The following is an 18,631-nucleotide window of genomic DNA, read 5'->3' as shown; positions in this document are numbered from 1 at the left end:
CCCCCAAAGTCCAGCACCAATGGAAATACATGTGGAGTCCTTCCCAAGGAGCTGGCAACACCCGTTACCCCTTGCTTTGCTGCCCACAAGAACAGAGCCCAGATCGGTGGTGTCACCTGTTGTCGTCACTGGTCTTCTCCCAGGGCATGGCCATGGCTTGTGCTCGTGCTGCTGGCCTGTCTGCACAGCCAGGCTCATTTTTTGGGGGAAAACCACAGCATGCCTTGCTGCAGTACCCCGGAGCGGAGCGGCCTTTCGGTTTTGAAGTGCCAACCCTTTGGAATGAGGTACCTTTGTAAGGCCGGCACTGAGTAGCACGGAGTTAACCTGTGGTCTTGTTCCTAATGCAGAGCGTGTTGCTACCGCAGCTGTTTTCTGGGCCAAAGGAACTAATTTGATCATAAAGTCATGCAAGAGGGTTTTAACCTTCATTAGTTCCAATTGCGGACTCATTTACACGCAGTATTCAGAAGGCCCTGCAGCGCAATTACACAACCGACTGAGGGAAAATTAATGCCTCTTAATTGCACCGCGGCAGCAAGGTGATATTAGCACTGGCGCTGCTTCCAGGAAGCCTTCTCCTCCACAAGCATCCCCTCAGCACTGCCGCAAGGAACCGCACCCGTGCACGGGAGCAAACCCAGCAAACCTGCCCATGCAGTGATGGCCTGAAAAGGGAAATGAAACTTGTTAGTTTGGGCTTTCTTTTCCTAAACTGGAAGTTAGGCCAGCATTGGATTTTGTTAGTAATGAAATGCGAGGTTAAATGGTGATAAGGCTGTAACCATGGCAATATGATAATGGCTGTCGAAGCAAGTTTGCACAAGTGGTTTGCGTAACCGCTAAGAACGATAACTTTATGTATAAATCAATGTGGCCATAAAAGCTGGGAAAATAAACATGTAAAGTGGACTTTAAAAAGACTTTAAAAAGAAAATAGAAAGCTATGAAAGGAAGGCTTGAGGGTGTGCTGCTTTGGAGCTTTCCCCAAGGTAACCCTTTCTGAAAACTTTACACGCTGTTCTTCAAACACTGGTTTTAGCAAGGAAGAACATCAGTGGTGCCTTTTGATTTCCTGGGCAAATCCAGGACCTCCTGCGCTAATTCTACCATGACAAAACATTACAGTGTTTATTTTAGGTGGGTTTGTTTGAGCTCCGCTTGATCTCAGTCTAATCCAACAGGCAAGATTTCCAGCAGAATAAGCCAAAAGCTATAAATCAGACCTAGCATGCTGTCCACCCCTAATTTCTCCTTCTGTCCCCTGCAGGTCTCCTTTCTATCCCCTGCTGCGTGTGCTGCTTGGCCTGAGCCCCCTGTCACAGACACCTCGCTCCGATTTACAGCTGTTAGCACCTGATACAGCTGAGATCCCTGATCCTGAATCGTACAACACCAGCATCCCTGCCGGCCTTGGTCCTTCAGTCTTGTTCCAAGGCTTCAGCCCCAAATATTGCTGTAGGGTGGGGAAATGTTTGCATTAGCACAGCTTGCTGTGAAGGTCTTACTTGCCAGCACATTGCATATCTCCACAGCAAGATTTGCTTGTAAAAAACAAGGAAATGTTAACGTAACCTTCCATAAATCTACGCAAGCCAACTTTTTTGGACTGCTTACTTCCTCCATAACCTTCAGCCAGAGGGTGAACCACCCAGCACCATCACTCTGCTCGGGGGAACTGCATAATAGAAGTACAGGTAACAAAGAGAGGCAATTGCTAAAAAAAGATAAATAAAAAGGATCTGCTACTCCGAAACAAGATCTCTTTTCAGTTATTGGCAGCACCCCAGCACTTGTCACAAGGGAGCTGTGGGTGGGTGAACAGAGGTGAGTCAGGACTGACCTCTACTGCCAGGTGAGCTGCCTGCACACAGAGAGGAGCAGGCTGCCCTGCAAACATCATTTGCTTGAGATCAGAAGCACAAAACCGAATCGTTGTTGCTGCTTAAAAATCAATTAAGCAATGTAGCTCTGTTACAGGGCACCCTTTGCCCTCTAGGAATTGCTTAGGAAACACTGAGCAAATGTTGTCCTTACAGATTGTCCTCCAATGTCTTTTGAGGCAGTATTTGAAAGTGGGCTGGAAAAGTGATCAGGTTTGGCAATAAAATGTGCCAAGCACAATTTTATTTGACAATAAAATGTACCTTGGATTTAGGTGCCTTGTGAAACCTGCAAAGAGAGAAACGTGTGATTCATCGTTCCCATTCCAAGGTACAAAAAAGTAACACTGCAATACTGATGTTTTTTTTTCAAACAGCTTTTGACCTGGAGTGTTACTTCAAGCGTCATTGGAAGCCAGTGCTCCACAGATTAAAATCCTCCCTTTCTAGAAATCAATGACTGAACAGTAGCCAAAACTCTGCAGAAACACCTGCAGATAAGAGAAAAGTTCAAATACTGTGGTCCATTAGAAAACTTAAAGCTCTCTGATGAAACATAATCATCTGGAGCAAAATGATTTTTTTTTTTTCTGTGATCCACATTATTTGCCATCATGTGAATCACATTCATTTTCAGAGGTAACTAGGAAACTCGAGAAGCCTGCAGAGCCGTTTCTGCTTTTGGGATCACAAATAGGAGCGTCACGAGTGTGATCACGCAAGCTGTGGACATCAAGGAGGTTTCATAACGCTCTGTGTTCTCTTCATGCACACAGACATCGCAGGCCTAGCGAGCTGCCCACAGCTTGTGGCTGAGCAGATGAAGCGGGTCAGAGGAAAATCACCCCCAGCACAGCTCTTTGTTCCCCAAAAGCTGAAGGACTTCCTTGTCTCCCCTGATGACTGCCTGGTTTGGGAGGCTTTGTCAAGCTCCAAGCCTCTGAGAGCTCCTCTACCCTTTTGAAGCTTGTGACAAGATGAGAAATTACAGGGTTTGGGGGATTTAAGCATTGACCTTCAAGGGAATGTCAGGCTTTTAGCAATAGGCCACTGAGTGAATTTCAGATACACAAATTCAAGTCCCACAGAGCTGGTCATTCTCCCCCCAGTAGAATGAAGTTTGTTCCTTCAGGACAGGATGCAGCTTTCCTCCAGTGCCTGGAGGGTTGTTCAGAATTAGCTGATGAATTATTCTGAGGAAATTAAGTTACATTCCAAGGAATTAATGGAGAACACCAGCATGTACAGGCACAGAAAGGGCACTTATATATATATATATATATATTTATTTTTTTTTTCCATTGGCACCAGCTAGACAATTTAGTTTGTAAAAGAGTAAGGAGCTTCGCACTCATCCGCAATCCCCATGCTACCTTATCCAAACTAATGATCAGCACATCAGCAACTTCAGGATTTCCCTCTTCCAATAAAATAAAATAAAATAAAATAAAATAAAATAAAATAAAATAAAATAAAATAAGACTGGAAAGTTTCTGGTTCAGCCTAGTGCAGAACTTCTGAAGCCTTGAATCTGTGGGATTTTTCCCCAGCAACTTCCACAGGGCTCTGAGAACCAGGGTTAGCTCCTGATGTCCCTAAGACATGCTGCTCTCCAAGAATCAGGGTTTAGTAGCTCCCTGCATAACCTTTGAAAGCAGAGCAGATGCAAAAAATCAGCATCATAGAATATTGACAATACCTGATACTCCACAGGCAGCCTCACAAATCAGTAGCTATGTCTGAACGTTGCCAGTATTTTACCTTTTTTTTTTTTTTTTTTTTTTTTTTACTGAGATATAATTGCTGAAGGACTTTATACAAAGGCCGGGCTGTTATTGTTTTGTCTTCTGAAAGATGTTGTTTAAGCAAAGATGTGAATATTGATTCAGAAGAAGGTCAGATGAGGTTAGCTCATTGTCAAAGGCAGCAGGGAGGAAATACAACAAGCTTCTAAGAAACCTTTTCAGCATAGGAAATGGAGCATTCAGCACCTGCACATTTTATCTGTGCACAAATTGCATCACTTTCTGGAAGGGATAACACTTGTTAGTTTGGGACACATAGGGCCTCCCCCCAACGATAGAAATAATTAAAAAAAAAAAAAAAAAAAAGATTTTCCCTCAAGAATGCATTTGATTCATTTGATTCATCGTCAGGATGACTTCACATCTCCCTGTTACCTGATGACCTTCCTGGTGTTTTATCCCAAGACTGAGTGTCTGCCCAACAACAACCTTTCAGGCAATGATAATTTGCTCTGATTGTTCCTCTCCAGCTGGGGAAATGTTTAAAATGCAGCGCTAAATGGGGATATAGCCTACAGCTTTCACAGAGATACTGCAAGAGCAGCATGACCTTATAGTCCTAACCAAATGTGACTGGATGCTAGCGTTGCTTTGCCACTAAAGGCTGGTGCATCCCGTGCTCTGCACCACCCGCAGCCTCCTCTGGGAAGAGGCTCTTATATAACAACCACTCAGAGCTTTGCGGAGAAGAGAGGTAAAAAAATATAAAAGAAAATATAGTTATTGTCTTACAGTGACTCCACTTTCTTTGAAGCTGGTTCCTCAAACTTGCTTGGCTCACAGATCATGTCCTGGGAATTGATACTAAACACCTGAGGATAAAATATACTGACAAATGTTCTCTGTAAGCCAGAAGCCATGGTTAGGATATTTATGTACCCTAAATACATGCAGTCTGCATAAGTATGCATGCATGTTTATTAATGGCATGCAATATAATTCACATGTAAAGTTTCCTAAATTAAATGACAGCTTTTGCAAGGAAAACGATCAATTTTAGACCATTACGTGCGTCAGTAGCTGTCAAAAATGGTAATTCTGGCTCCAACAGAGTTGCATGCTACACACTTTATTAGTAACATATAATGGTTATATGCTGAATGGTTCCACCCACGGAAACACATATGTACAATATTGCATTCAGAGAATACTCATAGGCATTATTTATTATCTTTTGAAACATAGAACGGGACAGTAACAACAACAGAAAAAAAAATACAGCAAAAATCTTTGCTATCTTCATGAGGAGAACAAAGACAGGAGCAGTGAATAACATGGGTCTTACAAAGAAATGCATTTCTCTTAGGCATATTTTTGCTTACTTCATTCCATTTCATGCATTAACTTCATCTCCTTCCCTTCACAGACTTCAGGCTGCATGGTGGTGGGGGAAATCACATGGGACACAACAGCTTAGCTTGTGGTCTATGAATCATTGGCAGTCTTAGACACTTCAGAAGGTGGCACATAAATGTACAGCAAGACAGCAACCAAAAAGGTCACACGTTCCCATTCACACAGCAAAAGACATGAGTTCAGGGAATAGAAAATGAGACCAGTAAATATTCATAGCTTAACCCAATTCCACTTGGTCATAGATGCACAAGATAGCCCAAAGATCTTTCAAAAGGCATTTTTCATAGGGGAACATAGGCTGGTAGCTGTAACTACACTCTTCAGTGATGCTAACCCGAAATTATTTGTATGTATTTTTCCCACCTCCTTCATTCTTCCTTCTTAAACACAGGCATTTAGCAACAGGAAGAGATGTCATTAAGGACAAGCATTCACCTACAAAATAAAATACTCATGCACATGTAACCCAGCTCAGGCGATAACCATCAGTGGTGACCATGATGAACTGTGATGGTGACAAACCAGACCCAAGGTGGATTCGGAGGAGACAGACCCAAGGACTAACAGGCACACACCAACCAAATCTGGCTGGCATGCAAATAGTAGTCATCACCTCACCCCAATAACACGGGGACAGCCCAGAGCTCATGGAGCCCTCCTGCGTGCCAGGAGCTTCCCCTGGAGCAGGGACACCCCTCCAGGTCACTCCTCCAGGTCAAGAGATTCCTTGCCTGTGAGTGACACTCAGGAAGTGACTAATAGCTAGCTTGGTGAAACTTTGCAAGTAACTTGCTAAGCAGGCTGAAACTTTGTAATCTTAGCTAGGTGACAAAAAATTGATTGTGCACATCATCCTTTATTCATAAACTCTTGAATCTAGAATCAGGACAGGAGCCAGCCACATGCAGACTCCTTGGAGTTTGGATGGCAGCAGAGACTCTGCTCTGACCCTCACCGTGAGGCTCTCCCTGACGCTTTTAGTCTGACCTTGTCCTTGGTGCAGTAAAAATCATCAAGACCTTGCCACTGCAAATCCTGTTAACGTCATGTTTCACCATGTGAGCTTTGTCAACTCCTTGTCTCATTCACAGCTCAGCCCTGCCAAAGCGCTGCTTTCATCAGTAAATACACTGCCGCTTGTCTCTTACAAGCCAAGTGCAGAATTCCTCCTGCAGCAATTCCGACGGCTGATCTCTGCACCTTGTAGCTGGAGGTATGCACACTGGTGGGCCTCTGGTGATTCAGGAGCGGAGCTCTTGTTTCTGCTCAAAATTACATGGAGTCTCTTACATCCTCCGGAGTTCCCCTGAAGCACCCACAAGATAAGAATACTTAAAAGCAAAAGTCAATGCGTGGGACTGGGAGGTTTCTCCTCGTTTGGTTTCCAATTCCTTCCTCTTGACACACAGAACTCCATTCATTAACTGATTACTTCTTTAATCTTCCACTTCAGCTAGGGCAGGGTTGAGCCAGAATCCCAAGGCTCATAGAGTCAGAAACCCTATTTCCTGTCCGACATCAGATTTAATGGATATTATTTAAGAACAAAAATTAAAAGCACAGAAAATAAAGCCCCGACAAGCACAAACCTGCTTCTGCCATGAGGTAGAGCCTCAGTTTCTTGATAAACAGATGACAAGATTATTGCATAAAATATTGGTTTATTTGTTCTTCACTTTACTACTGAGCCTTTTATTTACATACTTAATTCTTGCCCAGAAATAACTTTCAGATAAATACACGCTCACAAGTTTCCAACTTTCAAGTTCTTTTGGAGGAGTATTAAATCCAGGATGTAATTAAGCCTTCATTATTAGAAATATTTTATTTTCAGGGACCCAGCAGGCTTTCCAGCATGCCATAAAGCTTGTTTGGACATTTTCAGGGGGTAGCCAAGTAATTTGGCAGAAGATAAAAAACACAAGGAGGCAGCGGGGCTGGAATATTTTTCAATAATCAACTAAACAGAACCAAAGAAACTGGAAGGTACTGGAAACTAGTGAGGAAAGGAATTTTAAAAATAAATTAAAAAAAAACAAAAAGAGCTCAATCCTGGAATTTGAACAGTGTGTACCAGACACAGAAAGCATTCTGCAGACTGCTAAAGACTTTCTGCTGGGCAGTTGAAAGCACTTCCCCAAACCTGCAGAGAGGTCTTGCTAAAGTTTTGCAACAGCAGAAGTACATAGAAACCACAGGCGACAAATACAGGCCATAGTTACTGAATCTGTATCTTGTGGAATAGTTTTATATATATCATAGTGTAATCACTTCTCCAAAGGCAAAAGCCACCCCCGGATATCAAAAGGCAGAAACTTTCTCTTTGCTCTCTCAGAGTGAAAGTGCATATTGCCCTGTCTGGGCCAGCCTGTATCAGAGCAAGTCATTCAACGTAAAGAACTGACATAAAGAAAATCTCTCTGCCTCCCCTCCTATGATTTCACCTGCCATTTGAATATCTACTTTTCCTCTATTCAGCTCCCTCACCAGAGGACTCTTCTCGCTTGCCCAGAAGCAGCAAGGCGTGCCAATTTTCTCTCTAGCATTTGACCCCACGAAGAGGCACAGACCCTTTTTCGAAAGACAGGTGTTCCAAACATACCTGTCTTTTTCTGGTGCATACACTGCCATTCAGTCTTCTCCTGTCTGAAGCATTTATCACACAAAATGCCAAATTAAGCACAAAGTTTAGAGGCCAAGCTTAGAAAGATGCATTTAGAGGTTCCTTTTAATATAAAGATTCTCTACATCTATAATGGGGGGAAAAAAAGCATTTAATTATACTCATCACGTTGAAAGTCTGTCTTGGGAGTTAAACAGTTCCCCATACCTCACTGTATTAATCCATGGGAAACTTCAAGCAGGATTCCACCTTCTGGATCGCGCTACATCTGTGGGAACTCAGCGGCTCCATCACTGGTGGTGCCGAAACTGCAGCCTCAACTTAAAGGCTGCCAAAGCCTAAATGCTGCTAGCTCTGGTTTGACTCTTCAGTAACAGCAGAGCCTTGGCATTACAGTACTGCCAGCAGTTCCGTAGTTGGGTTTACAGAGCACAGAGGAAAGGGCAATATTTTCAGAAGCACTGCAGTGAAATCCACTTCCCAAATTCAGGTAAGTGTAATAACACAAAGTGAACGGCAAGGAAGTCTGTTCCATCTAAGATGCATGACTTAAACAGCAAATTTCTCAGACAGAGAAAAACGTAATTATTTTCCTTTCAGTCATCCTTACAGCTTTTAACCGTAAGTCATGTCTCATTTCATATGAGCACAAAGTTATACAATAAGCATAAAAAATTCACAGGAGATAAATGATATGATTCATAACACAGAGAAATAAATGGGAAAAAAAGACAGAACACATTTTCTGATACTCCACACATATTCCAGAAGTTTAACATGCAAAACGGAATTTCTTTAGCAGCACTAGTTCAACTCAAGAGGAGGCAGGTATCTTCTTTACAAAGTAAAGGCACCACCATTTTGTAAACACATGTTCCTCTCACTTTAACTGAGAAAGCACTCAAAATATTCAGGAAGAAACCCGTGCAGTAGCATTCCGTTGCCTATAAATACTTCACAGTAGAGATATCCATGGTCTTTCTCCTTTTTACTGTATTAAATAAGAAACATGTTGTGGGTTTGTTTGTTTTTCCCTCACCTGCCTTCTGATATCCATCAAGAACTTTCCAGGCAAAAGAAACTCAAAAAACTCACATTTGTAGTTATCTCCTGTTTTCAGTCTTGTGCTATAAACAGTTTCCCAGAAGGGACTATTGGCTTACTTCAGAGACATTTAAAAAACATAAAAATTAAAAAAATAAAAAAGAATATGAATACACTCAGTCATGCAGCTATACGTACTCTGACTTTCCAAATGGACTAGAAAGGACTGAAGAAGAAATCAACTTTTCTCCCTCTCCCCCTTGAAATCAAAAATACTTCTGATCATGAGCATACTTTAGGATTCCAGATCTTTTTAGTGTGCATCATGGATGTACATTTCTTCCTAGAGTGGAGAGCATTCAAACAGTTCTTCACCGGTGTAACTGCATAACTTGAAAGCCATTAAAATAAGTATTCCATACAAAGTTGGTTCGTTTGCATCTTGGTTGAAATGAACTGACCACTTCCAGTTTCCACTACAAAATCACCAATGAATTCATCACCTAATACATTTTACTACTCATATAAGTCCATATAAGTGATTACAGTATTTAATATTGTTCGGTCTTCAACCAAACTTTTGTGTTTCTAAGTCATCTTCATTCAGATTTATAAATCTGATTGGATTTTTAAAGCAGTACAATTTTCATGTTCTACAGGACTGTCAACTGGTACCTGGGAGAAGAAAAAATAAAATCAGGAATTAAACTGTTATACAGCAGAAGCTATTTTCAATCTCAGTACTCTTGGGTAATTATTAGGTTCACCAACAGTAGTGTATGTTGTTAATTAGCTGAATCACACATTTATAGAAATCCATATTTTCCCTTCTCTTTACAATTTTTAAAAGAAGCAAACAAAAAAATAAAATTGAGTTTTAAAATAACTAAAATATATGCTTACTGGCTATAGATATTTATCACATGGAGATTAACTTTCTTTGTTTTTTGTTTTTTTCCATTACACTTAAATACAAGAGAATCGTCACGACTACGGTTTGGAAGAAGTGTATTATTTTACCTTTATTTACACAGGCAGACATTGTACCTTTATTAACACAGGCAACTCTCAACTGTTTATGATAATCCTGGGGGGAGGTCTCCATGCTTTTGTTTTATCGTGGGTAGTATTAATGAAGTTGTGTGACGCTCTAGTTGATTAACAAGGTAATAAGGGAAAACAGAACAGTCACAGACCACTGCCTACAGTAAACATGAACTGACCCAAGCCTGCTGCAAAACTAGACTCAAGAAACAAAATCAAAGGATGAATACCAGCTACTTAAAATTCAGGGAAGTCTGATAGCAGAAAGTTTCTTAGATTGTTCATGGAAGCTATGAGAGAAACATGCCTGAGAGCAGGATCCCATGTGGTTCTGTCACTGCAGAATAGCATGGGAACAGTCACACAGTAAGTTTTTGTCAATTACTCTTTTGATGTTAATATTATTATGCCAATAGAAGTCATCATGCAAATACAGTAATATAATCAAGGTAAAAGAGTCATCACTTACAGGTTTAGCGTCCATATTCATAATCCCTGAATTCACATTGTGTCTTCGCAAATCTGATTTTATTAAGGCTGGGGTCAGGGGGAAGCAAGAGAAGACAGAAAGTTAATTTCCAGCTTTGTAATGACAAGCACTTCAAGAGAAGGGTTTGTACAGTGCACGCACACAGCAGCTGCTTTCAGCGCGTACTCAAAGTACCTGAATTCACTCTTTTGCAGTTTGAACTTGGTGACAATCTGAACTTGCTCCTCACAAATCACATGCAGAAAATGACAATAAAAGCTTTTAAATCATGAGCACTTTTAAAACAAAGTCTGATGGTTTTTTTGCTCTTCCAGCATACTTCTAGGTACTGGCATGTATAAATCACTGCTACAATTTAGTAATAAATCTGCAATTTCTTATATTTGAAAAACTGCAAACTGTCTGCATTTCTGCATTTATTTATGTTCGCTATCCTACTCAGAAGACAGACATCTGCCTCAAATTCAGGACATGACTCAAGAAATGGGTGGTGGATTGTTCTAGTTATTAGCAACATCATCCTTAAAAGGTGTGTACAGAGCAAGTATTTAAAAACAAAACAAAAAACCCTGCGCTCATTAGTAACATTCGTCCTCTATCCAGACACGAAGTCAAATATTTAAATCTTAGCTGTCTGAGATCTCAAAAAAAAAACGAACACATTTTTGCATTAAAGATAAAGCATCACTTACATTTCTGATTAATTACCTGTTAAGATAATGCCCACGAACAGCCAAGCACAAAGAAAGAGGTTTCCTGCACGAGGACTGTAGTCTGTTGTAAGCTTCCCTTGAACAAGTGTAAAGACAATTCCAAATATCTACAAAGAAAAAGTCTCTTCATCAGCACCACGTAGAAAAGAGTCATCAGTTTACCTTGCAAAACTTCAGACACCTTACAAAAACAAGTGAGACAACTACAGCAACATAATGGAGACTTTAGCTGCCAAATATAAGAAAGACTTATTAGATTATAGCAGAGCAGCTTTCCTGAACATTACTTCACTTGAAGAAATAGTGATATAACCTGTGCTGAAGCATTAAGGAGACCTGACGAAGTGCCTTCAGACTCTGGGTACGTAATTTCCACCGCAAATTCAAACCCAAGTGGGAGATAGCCAGTCATGAAGAACCTGTTGAAGAAAACAAGAGGGTGATGGGTTTGGCTTTCATCTATGACTATGAAAATTAGACAAACCACTGGTACTCTGAATTAGTTGGTACTCTGAACTGTCTGCTTTCAAGACCTAATATGATTTGACCTTGCTTTGCCTGCCTCATCCAACAATTTTAACCATATACCCCTCTTTCCAGGACAAAAAAATGTTTATAAATGTTTAAAAAGATGTTTATATTTGTGCCGTTCCCCATAACAACCGTTATTCCACTCCATATACACAAAACAACCTTCTCTGACCAGTTCACAAACAACTCCATAACTGAAATCAATTTCACATGAAAGGCATACATGAACATCAGAGCTCGATTAGCCTTAACATCCATGCTAGATGATAAAAAAGACCATCAACAGAGTATGGCCAGACACTGGAACGGCTGTTAGAAGCTGCTGTGGAAATACTGGTTCTGAACAGAACTGCAGTAAGTCTTCTAGACCCCTTTAATTACTCACCCAAGTACTCCTCCAGTCACAAACACTACTATGAGATGTCCAAGGTTCAGGGTGAATGTGAATACCACCAACCCAATGAAAGAGAGGATGTAAACAATCAGAGTGGTTTGCCTGCAACCCAACAACAACAAAATTACACTGTTAACGTAAGGTCATTTGGCACATTGTCGAAGTACAGAAAAGTAATATAACAATTTCTTACTCTTGCTAACAACTGACATTCTACAGTAATTAAATTTGCTTCATGTGATTCTGCCTCAAACACATCATGCATTTCAGTGAGAATATAACCCTTCCCCAACTGCTTATTGCCTTAGTTATATGGCTGCTTCACTCAAGGCTTAGAGAATTACTCACTCTTAAAGAATGAACAATCACACCAGAAACCATTACCTCAAGACCATTTTAGTTCTCCACTATGCTGTACCTCTTGGCCATTCTGCAGCACGGTCCATTATAAAAAGATCAAAACAGCAGCAGCCAAATCGAACACTATTAGTGATAAAAATCAGTCTAAGAGGCAAGCCAAACAAATCTCATTAAAATGTTTTATTTATTTTAAATCTGGTATAAGGGACGTCATCCAAAGTACTAAAGCACCTATTTCCTATTTATAAGCCAGAAGACATGCAGAAACAAAGCCAACCTACAGCAGTAACATCCATTAGGTTTCTAGAGCTCTTGCACGTAATGTACTGAGTCACCAAAGGACAAGTTCTTCATTGCAAGCAGTGCTCCAGGGCCCTGCCCGCTCCTGGGGGGCATATCACACCGTGGGTGACGGACCCTGGAACTCTTACCCCAGAACAGAGTTCTGCTGCATGGTCACCCCCTGAATTAAAGCAAATGTTGTGCTTCTTAACAGGCCTAGGAGTAGTACAAGAACTGAGAATCCATCAACTATCAATTTTATAAAATAAGGCAGGGTAAGCCTTTGTGCTTTTCCTGGAGAAGGAGCCTCCTGGGCCACCTGACCACTGTATATACATGTAGGACACACAACGATTTCCTTGCCAGCATTACAGTCCTTGCAGAGACAGGAGTAGATTGTAACCCCTTTTATGTCTTTGCATTGTCTAGAGCACACCCTATCTTGTTTCTTTTGGCCAAAAACCAGTAGGAGAGTCTCAAGCTTTTGCTGTAGCCTTAGAAACTTGTCGCTATCAAGGCTGCTGTAAGATCAGGGATGTGCTGCATTTTATCATCAGTTTACCTCCACCCTTGCAGTATTTTTCTAATGCACCGTCTCCTACCCCTAGCCCCATAGATGCCTACCCACACTTACTTGTATGTTTTAGTGTAATCCAGCCACAAACCACAAATAATCGAACCCACCATTCCTGCCACCACCAGTGTCAAGCCAATTCTCCCAGCGTTCACTTCTTCTCCCTTTCAACAGATATTTATACGGTGCTCATTAATAACTTGCTTCCACTCAGAGTCAAGTTCAGACCTCTTGGCAGTCATAAGTGCAAACAAACATTCCTACAACTCCCATAGCTGTATGATGCAAGAAACCGTACGGGGGGGATAAAGGAAACCAAATGTCTGAGCGCACATAGCACCTAAATAATAAAAAACATCACCTCTGCAAATGTAAACTTTAAAAAACAAAACAAAACTTACCTCATAATAAGTTACTATCATCTGGTTTAATAACGTGGAGACGGAATAAAATGCTCCAGTCATAATGCCTGCAATAGCAAAAGAAGAGCGTCAGCCATTCCAGGTCTAGTCGTGCAGATCTGCTACCACCAAGAGTTAATCTTCTGATATTCAAGACTGAAGTGCGAGGAAAAAAACACCTTTTATCTACTAGGTGAGATCTCTCCTCCAGATCTATAACTGCTGTTTTAAATACTGCTGGCCTTTCCAGCACAGGCTGCTGAATAGGTGAACATTTGACACGCACACACACAAAACAAGTCAATTAAAACTCAGCGTGCTTTCGACACATATCACAACTGCTCTGCCAGACAACAGCCAGACATCACCACTTACCGTAGCTGATCAGCAGCAGTACAAACGGAATATTTTTGACTAAGTTAATAATCGACTGCTTGTAGGAATAATCCTCAGGAGGCAGAGCTTGCAGAAGTGCTTGAGAGTGACTAGGAGGATATTTAGGCTTTTCTTCAAACACTGGGGAAAAATAAAAAGATTTTGATCTGTCCTTACCACAGTAATTCTTTTTTTTTTTTTTTTTTAAAAAGTGTGAACTGTTCTTATATCAATGAATTTCACAAGATTGATTTGTTTTCTTTATCACTCCCATAAAACATTATGTATATGTATTTTTTTTTTTAGATTTTTCTCATGCAAGAAACAAGTCACAGCCACAATAGGTGCCCCAATTATTTGTTCACACGCAATTGCTACCAACGTGTGGTCAGAGATAGACTGCATCTGCAACATGTCTAGACCTTTGTATCTGAATTGTCAGAATAACAGAAAGAATTTGCGCTATATCACAATGTCCTTGTGGCAGGTAGCTACAAAAAACAACCAGGTAGCTACAAAAACCTGCATATCCTTAGAGAGGTTGCTCCACGTGAAGCATGACACAGTAAACAATTCATCTGCTGTGACCAGGGTTAAGAGACAAGCGAGCACAAGTAAACCTGAGAAAACCTCAGCTACTCTGAGAGAAGTTAGATGCTTGAAGTATGATGGTGTAAACACTCCCTACGGCCACAGCACTTAAACTGTAAGGAAAGAACACTCACCAACTCCTGTTAAGAAGAACAGAAGTGTGGATACTATCGCTGTTCCATAGAACATGATGCTTATATTATGTGCCATTAGATCAATATCATTCGGTGTGTTTGGAACCAAAACAGGTGGCACCAAAAAGCCAATCGCAGTGCCAAGCTGTAAAGCAAGAAAAGAAAGGCAACAATAAATTTCCTGCAAGCATAAAAATTAACAGAAGCAAAATCCTTACCAGGTAAAATTCAGAATTTGTATCATCATAAGCATTAATAAAATCTACAAAGGAAAAGCGCTCCTTTAGTATAATACTTCGTCATTTACTGTTAATGATATTTCACAGACAATTTTTCTGATAGCTCAGGATTATATTTTTTTTTTTACCTTTTCATTTCTAAATTAAGATACAATGCTACACTTAGAATATAGCCCACTTAACAAATAAGCATTAAGAAAGGTTTTTCTGTTTGTTTGTTTGTTTTCCTTCCAGAAGAACATTTTACAAGGAAATGGCATGCATGCACATAAATTTGTGTTGGTCATCCTGTAACAGAAGGAGTAGGGATGAGATAGAAGATTCCAGCTGCTTCTTTGGAAATGCTTTTCTCTTTTTCTTGATCAATATTCTGCATTTTATGTCACAATCCTGCCACTACAGAAATAAAGACCAACATGAAAGACTTACTGGAGAACTGATAGAGAAGAACAAGGGAAATGGTGTAACCTTATCAATAAATACAAAAAGAGATCTAAATCTGCAGTTATTGCTAGGGAAAGAAAGAAGAATTACAAAACAAAGTAGCACTGAGTTTGCATTTGGAGTCCATTGCAATGTAGCAATGATTTTATATTAAAGAAAGACAAAAACCAAGGACTTACATTTTGGGTACACGTATAAAGCATTTGAAAACATCACGAAACAGCCTGAAATCACTCTCCAATTTGTCTCTGCTACTCCTCCAAAACTAAGTTGCATTTTTAAGTGCTGGAACAAGTTTTTTAGACTAAAAAACTTGCATCCATTTCAGGTTAATAAAAAGGACTGTTAGAGCAGTAAATTCGACTCCGAATTTAAGCGCACAAAGCAGCCTTTGCGCATGTACCCTGCAAGACTTTTCTTGCTTTTTTTTAACTGACCATCAGATTTACCCAGTACCCATCACTCATCTGAAGAATTCGTTTCTTGTTATGATCATCACCTTTTAGTACACAAAACTAGCAAGTAGGAAATAAGTAAGCTATTACACTTTTTCCTAAGGTATATGGGTGCCCCCAGCCTCTGTGTGACCCAGTATAGCACCCACAATGTCCCAATAGTGACACCATTTTCCACCTTTTACATATGGAAAACTGCAGTACAGAAATTACAGCCAGAAGGATCAAGAATCATTCAGGTTCAAAGAGAACTCTAAGATCATCTAGTCCAGCCTTTAAGAGCCCAGCCTTTTAGAGTGGCAACGAGTCTGGTGCGTACAAACTGAGAAGCTGAACACTTTTTGAAAACCTGATGCTGGTAACAACCCTTGACAAGTAAACAGCTGCATTCCCAGTGATTTGTTTTGGCTGCAAACAATCAGCACCTGAAGAGATAACGGGTGTGATTTGGGACAACCCCTCTGCTCCTTCCTGCTCCCTTCCTTTGCCACTTGAAGCCCCACATCTCAGCATCAGAGGAAAGCACCAGTTTCAGACCCCCAGTTTCACCATTACCTGGGGGAGCCTCTGCTAACTTGCAGCTGTTACGAAGCGTGGAGATGGAGCTGCCAACAAAACCTTTACCCTGATTCCAGTAAGGAAGATTTTACCTGGACTGCCAAAACAATTTTACAAGCCTTCAGTCGGAAATGGACAGTTGACCTGTCAACTGGAAGGCTTCGGCACAAAATTAATTGCTTTGGAAAAGCATTAGGAAAAAGTGCAAACAGGTATGTGATAACAAGCAACCCTAACTGCAGGTATTACCACTAATATTACCACCATAATAATCCAAAGTGCACAAACAAATCACTGAACTCAGGAGGCGGAAAACATGACCTCTGGTACCTGAACAAAACCTTCCCCGAGACCTCAGCCCGCACCGGTGACCTTGGTGGGGATTCCCCCATCCCGTGACCACCGGCCAGGATGGCCAGAGGACGAGGCTAGGGGAGGAGGACCCGCACCTCACCTCCACGTGTGCCTGCTCCAGGGCTGTCAAGCCAGCAGGACCAGGGCATGCGAGGAAGACTGACTTGGTTATAACACCACAACCACCTTGATCCACCTCAGCATGAGCTACAAGCCATCGCCCCTCACCTGGTTGCCCAGCACGGCCACGGCGCATGCGGTGGAGACCTCAGAGGGACCGAACCAGACGGAGGCCACGCGTGAGGGCAGCCCAAGGATGAAGACCTGGGCGACGGCACAGACTGCCTGGGCCGCCATGGTGACGGCGTAGCGGTCGGGTGCCAGGCTGGCACACTTGAGCCAGGCGCCCAGCATGTTGAGCCCCGCGCCCAGCAGCGCTGTGAGGCGCAGCCCACGGGCATCCAGCAGCCACGTGGCAGGCAGGATGAGGGGCACGTAAGCCACCATGTAGACCATGGAGAGCCAGTCTATCTGCGTGAAGGACACGCCGTAGAAGTGGGCGAAGACGTTGCTGAGGATGCTGTACTGGATCCATTGGAAGGCGTTCACCAGCGAGTAGCAGCTGAAGACGCCCAGCACCGCCAGCCGCCGCCGCGACAGCCGCGTCTCCAGCCGGCCGCCCGGCGCCGTGCATCCCCCGGGGCCGCCGTTCTCCCCCTCCTTGCCGGGGAGAAAGCCGTTGTGCAGAGGCGGGGCGCCCAGCATCTCCCCCTTCTCCCCCGCCGCCGCCTCCTCTTCCTCCTCCTCCTCCTCGTCCTCGCCGCCCTCCGCCATCTCCGCCCGCTCCCCGCTCAGCTTGCCCGGCCCGGCCCGCTCCGCTCCCGCAGCCCCGCAAGGTCACCCGGCTGCAGCGGCCGGGGAAGCCGCCCGGGATACAGAAGAAGCGGTGAGAAGGAAATACAAGGGTGAGGCGGTGACAAGGAAATACACGGATGAGGAGGAGGAGGAGGCAGTACCATGTGAGCTGCCCGCCGCGGCTCCTCCCCTGCCCTGCTCCTCCCCTGCCCTGCTGAGGGCCTCAGCGGCACCAGCCTAGGTTTGAGGAGCACGAGGAGGCAGAAAGCGGTGTGAATAATCCCCGCTGAGCGAGCAGCGGCCTGAAATCATTCCTGTAAGCGCCTTCTGGGTTTGTGCATCCCACGCAGAGGTGTGTAAGCCCGCGCCTGGCAACCTCCAGCTCCGCTCTCGGGTACCCTCCGGCTCCAAATCCCACAGATTGCACCCGACATTGCGCCCTGCCTGTGCCACAGGCACCCACGCCACACCACTGCCAGGAAAAATAGCTAGGGTGCCCCTCAGGGAGCACATTTATCTCCTTGCAGTTGCAGTGCAAAAGAACATGCCAATGGGTCGAGGAGCGGACGGTGAAGGTGGAGGCCCAGCATGGAGTGCCCAGGACTGGTGCATTGCTGGGGAACACACATCCACCCCAGTCCTACATCGCCTCAAGAGCCTCAGGCAAAAATTTTCCACCCAACTGCTGCAATTTGTGTTGACACGCACCCGGAAAGCTGATTCACGCATGGAGCATATTTAGGCAATCCGTGCTTACCTCAGGAGCCATCTGCCCTTAAGCCCTGCCTGGCGTGTAGGAGCGGTGTCTGGCACCCCCCTCGAGATTTATAATTCTGCTGCCGTAGGCAGTGTACCACAATAAAAAATGGATTGTTCTCCAAAGGGCGTTATGAAAATATAGAAATGTTTAAGTTTGCTAACAACGTTGGAAGTATTTTACTGGCTTACGTGGGAAATCATCCGGCATGTACTCAGCAAATAACATGCTGCAGATTGTTCATGGATATGTTACAACCTAAGCTGATTTGTGTATGAGTGGTAGATGCGCTTAACCACCAATCTTAAGTTTCCTCACTAATTATGAATTGGTATTTCAGTTAACATCAGGTGATCTATGTAAGCCACA

General features: G+C 42.8%; 1 protein-coding gene across 1 annotated transcript; it reads right to left on the bottom strand.

Moving 5' to 3' along the window:
• Window positions 1-4,836: 4,836 nt before the first annotated feature.
• Window positions 4,837-17,632, bottom strand: FLVCR1 (FLVCR choline and heme transporter 1). The gene is made up of 10 exons (XM_072035502.1): window positions 16,879-17,632; window positions 14,601-14,745; window positions 13,876-14,016; window positions 13,501-13,568; window positions 13,160-13,263; window positions 11,875-11,985; window positions 11,272-11,377; window positions 10,954-11,065; window positions 10,225-10,292; window positions 4,837-9,386 (listed from the first exon to the last, which is right to left on the bottom strand). Exons 1-10 carry the CDS (start codon window positions 17,482-17,484, stop codon window positions 9,321-9,323), a joined length of 1,527 nt encoding a protein of 508 aa, XP_071891603.1. The 5' UTR covers window positions 17,485-17,632; the 3' UTR covers window positions 4,837-9,320.
• Between the last annotated feature and the right edge of the window lie 999 nt (window positions 17,633-18,631).

Source organism: Anas platyrhynchos, chromosome 3, assembly GCF_047663525.1.
Source record: "Anas platyrhynchos isolate ZD024472 breed Pekin duck chromosome 3, IASCAAS_PekinDuck_T2T, whole genome shotgun sequence".
Taxonomy (NCBI): domain Eukaryota; kingdom Metazoa; phylum Chordata; class Aves; order Anseriformes; family Anatidae; genus Anas; species Anas platyrhynchos.
The sequence above is the reverse complement of the archived record's forward strand: the minus strand, read 5'-3'. Positions and strand labels throughout refer to the sequence as shown.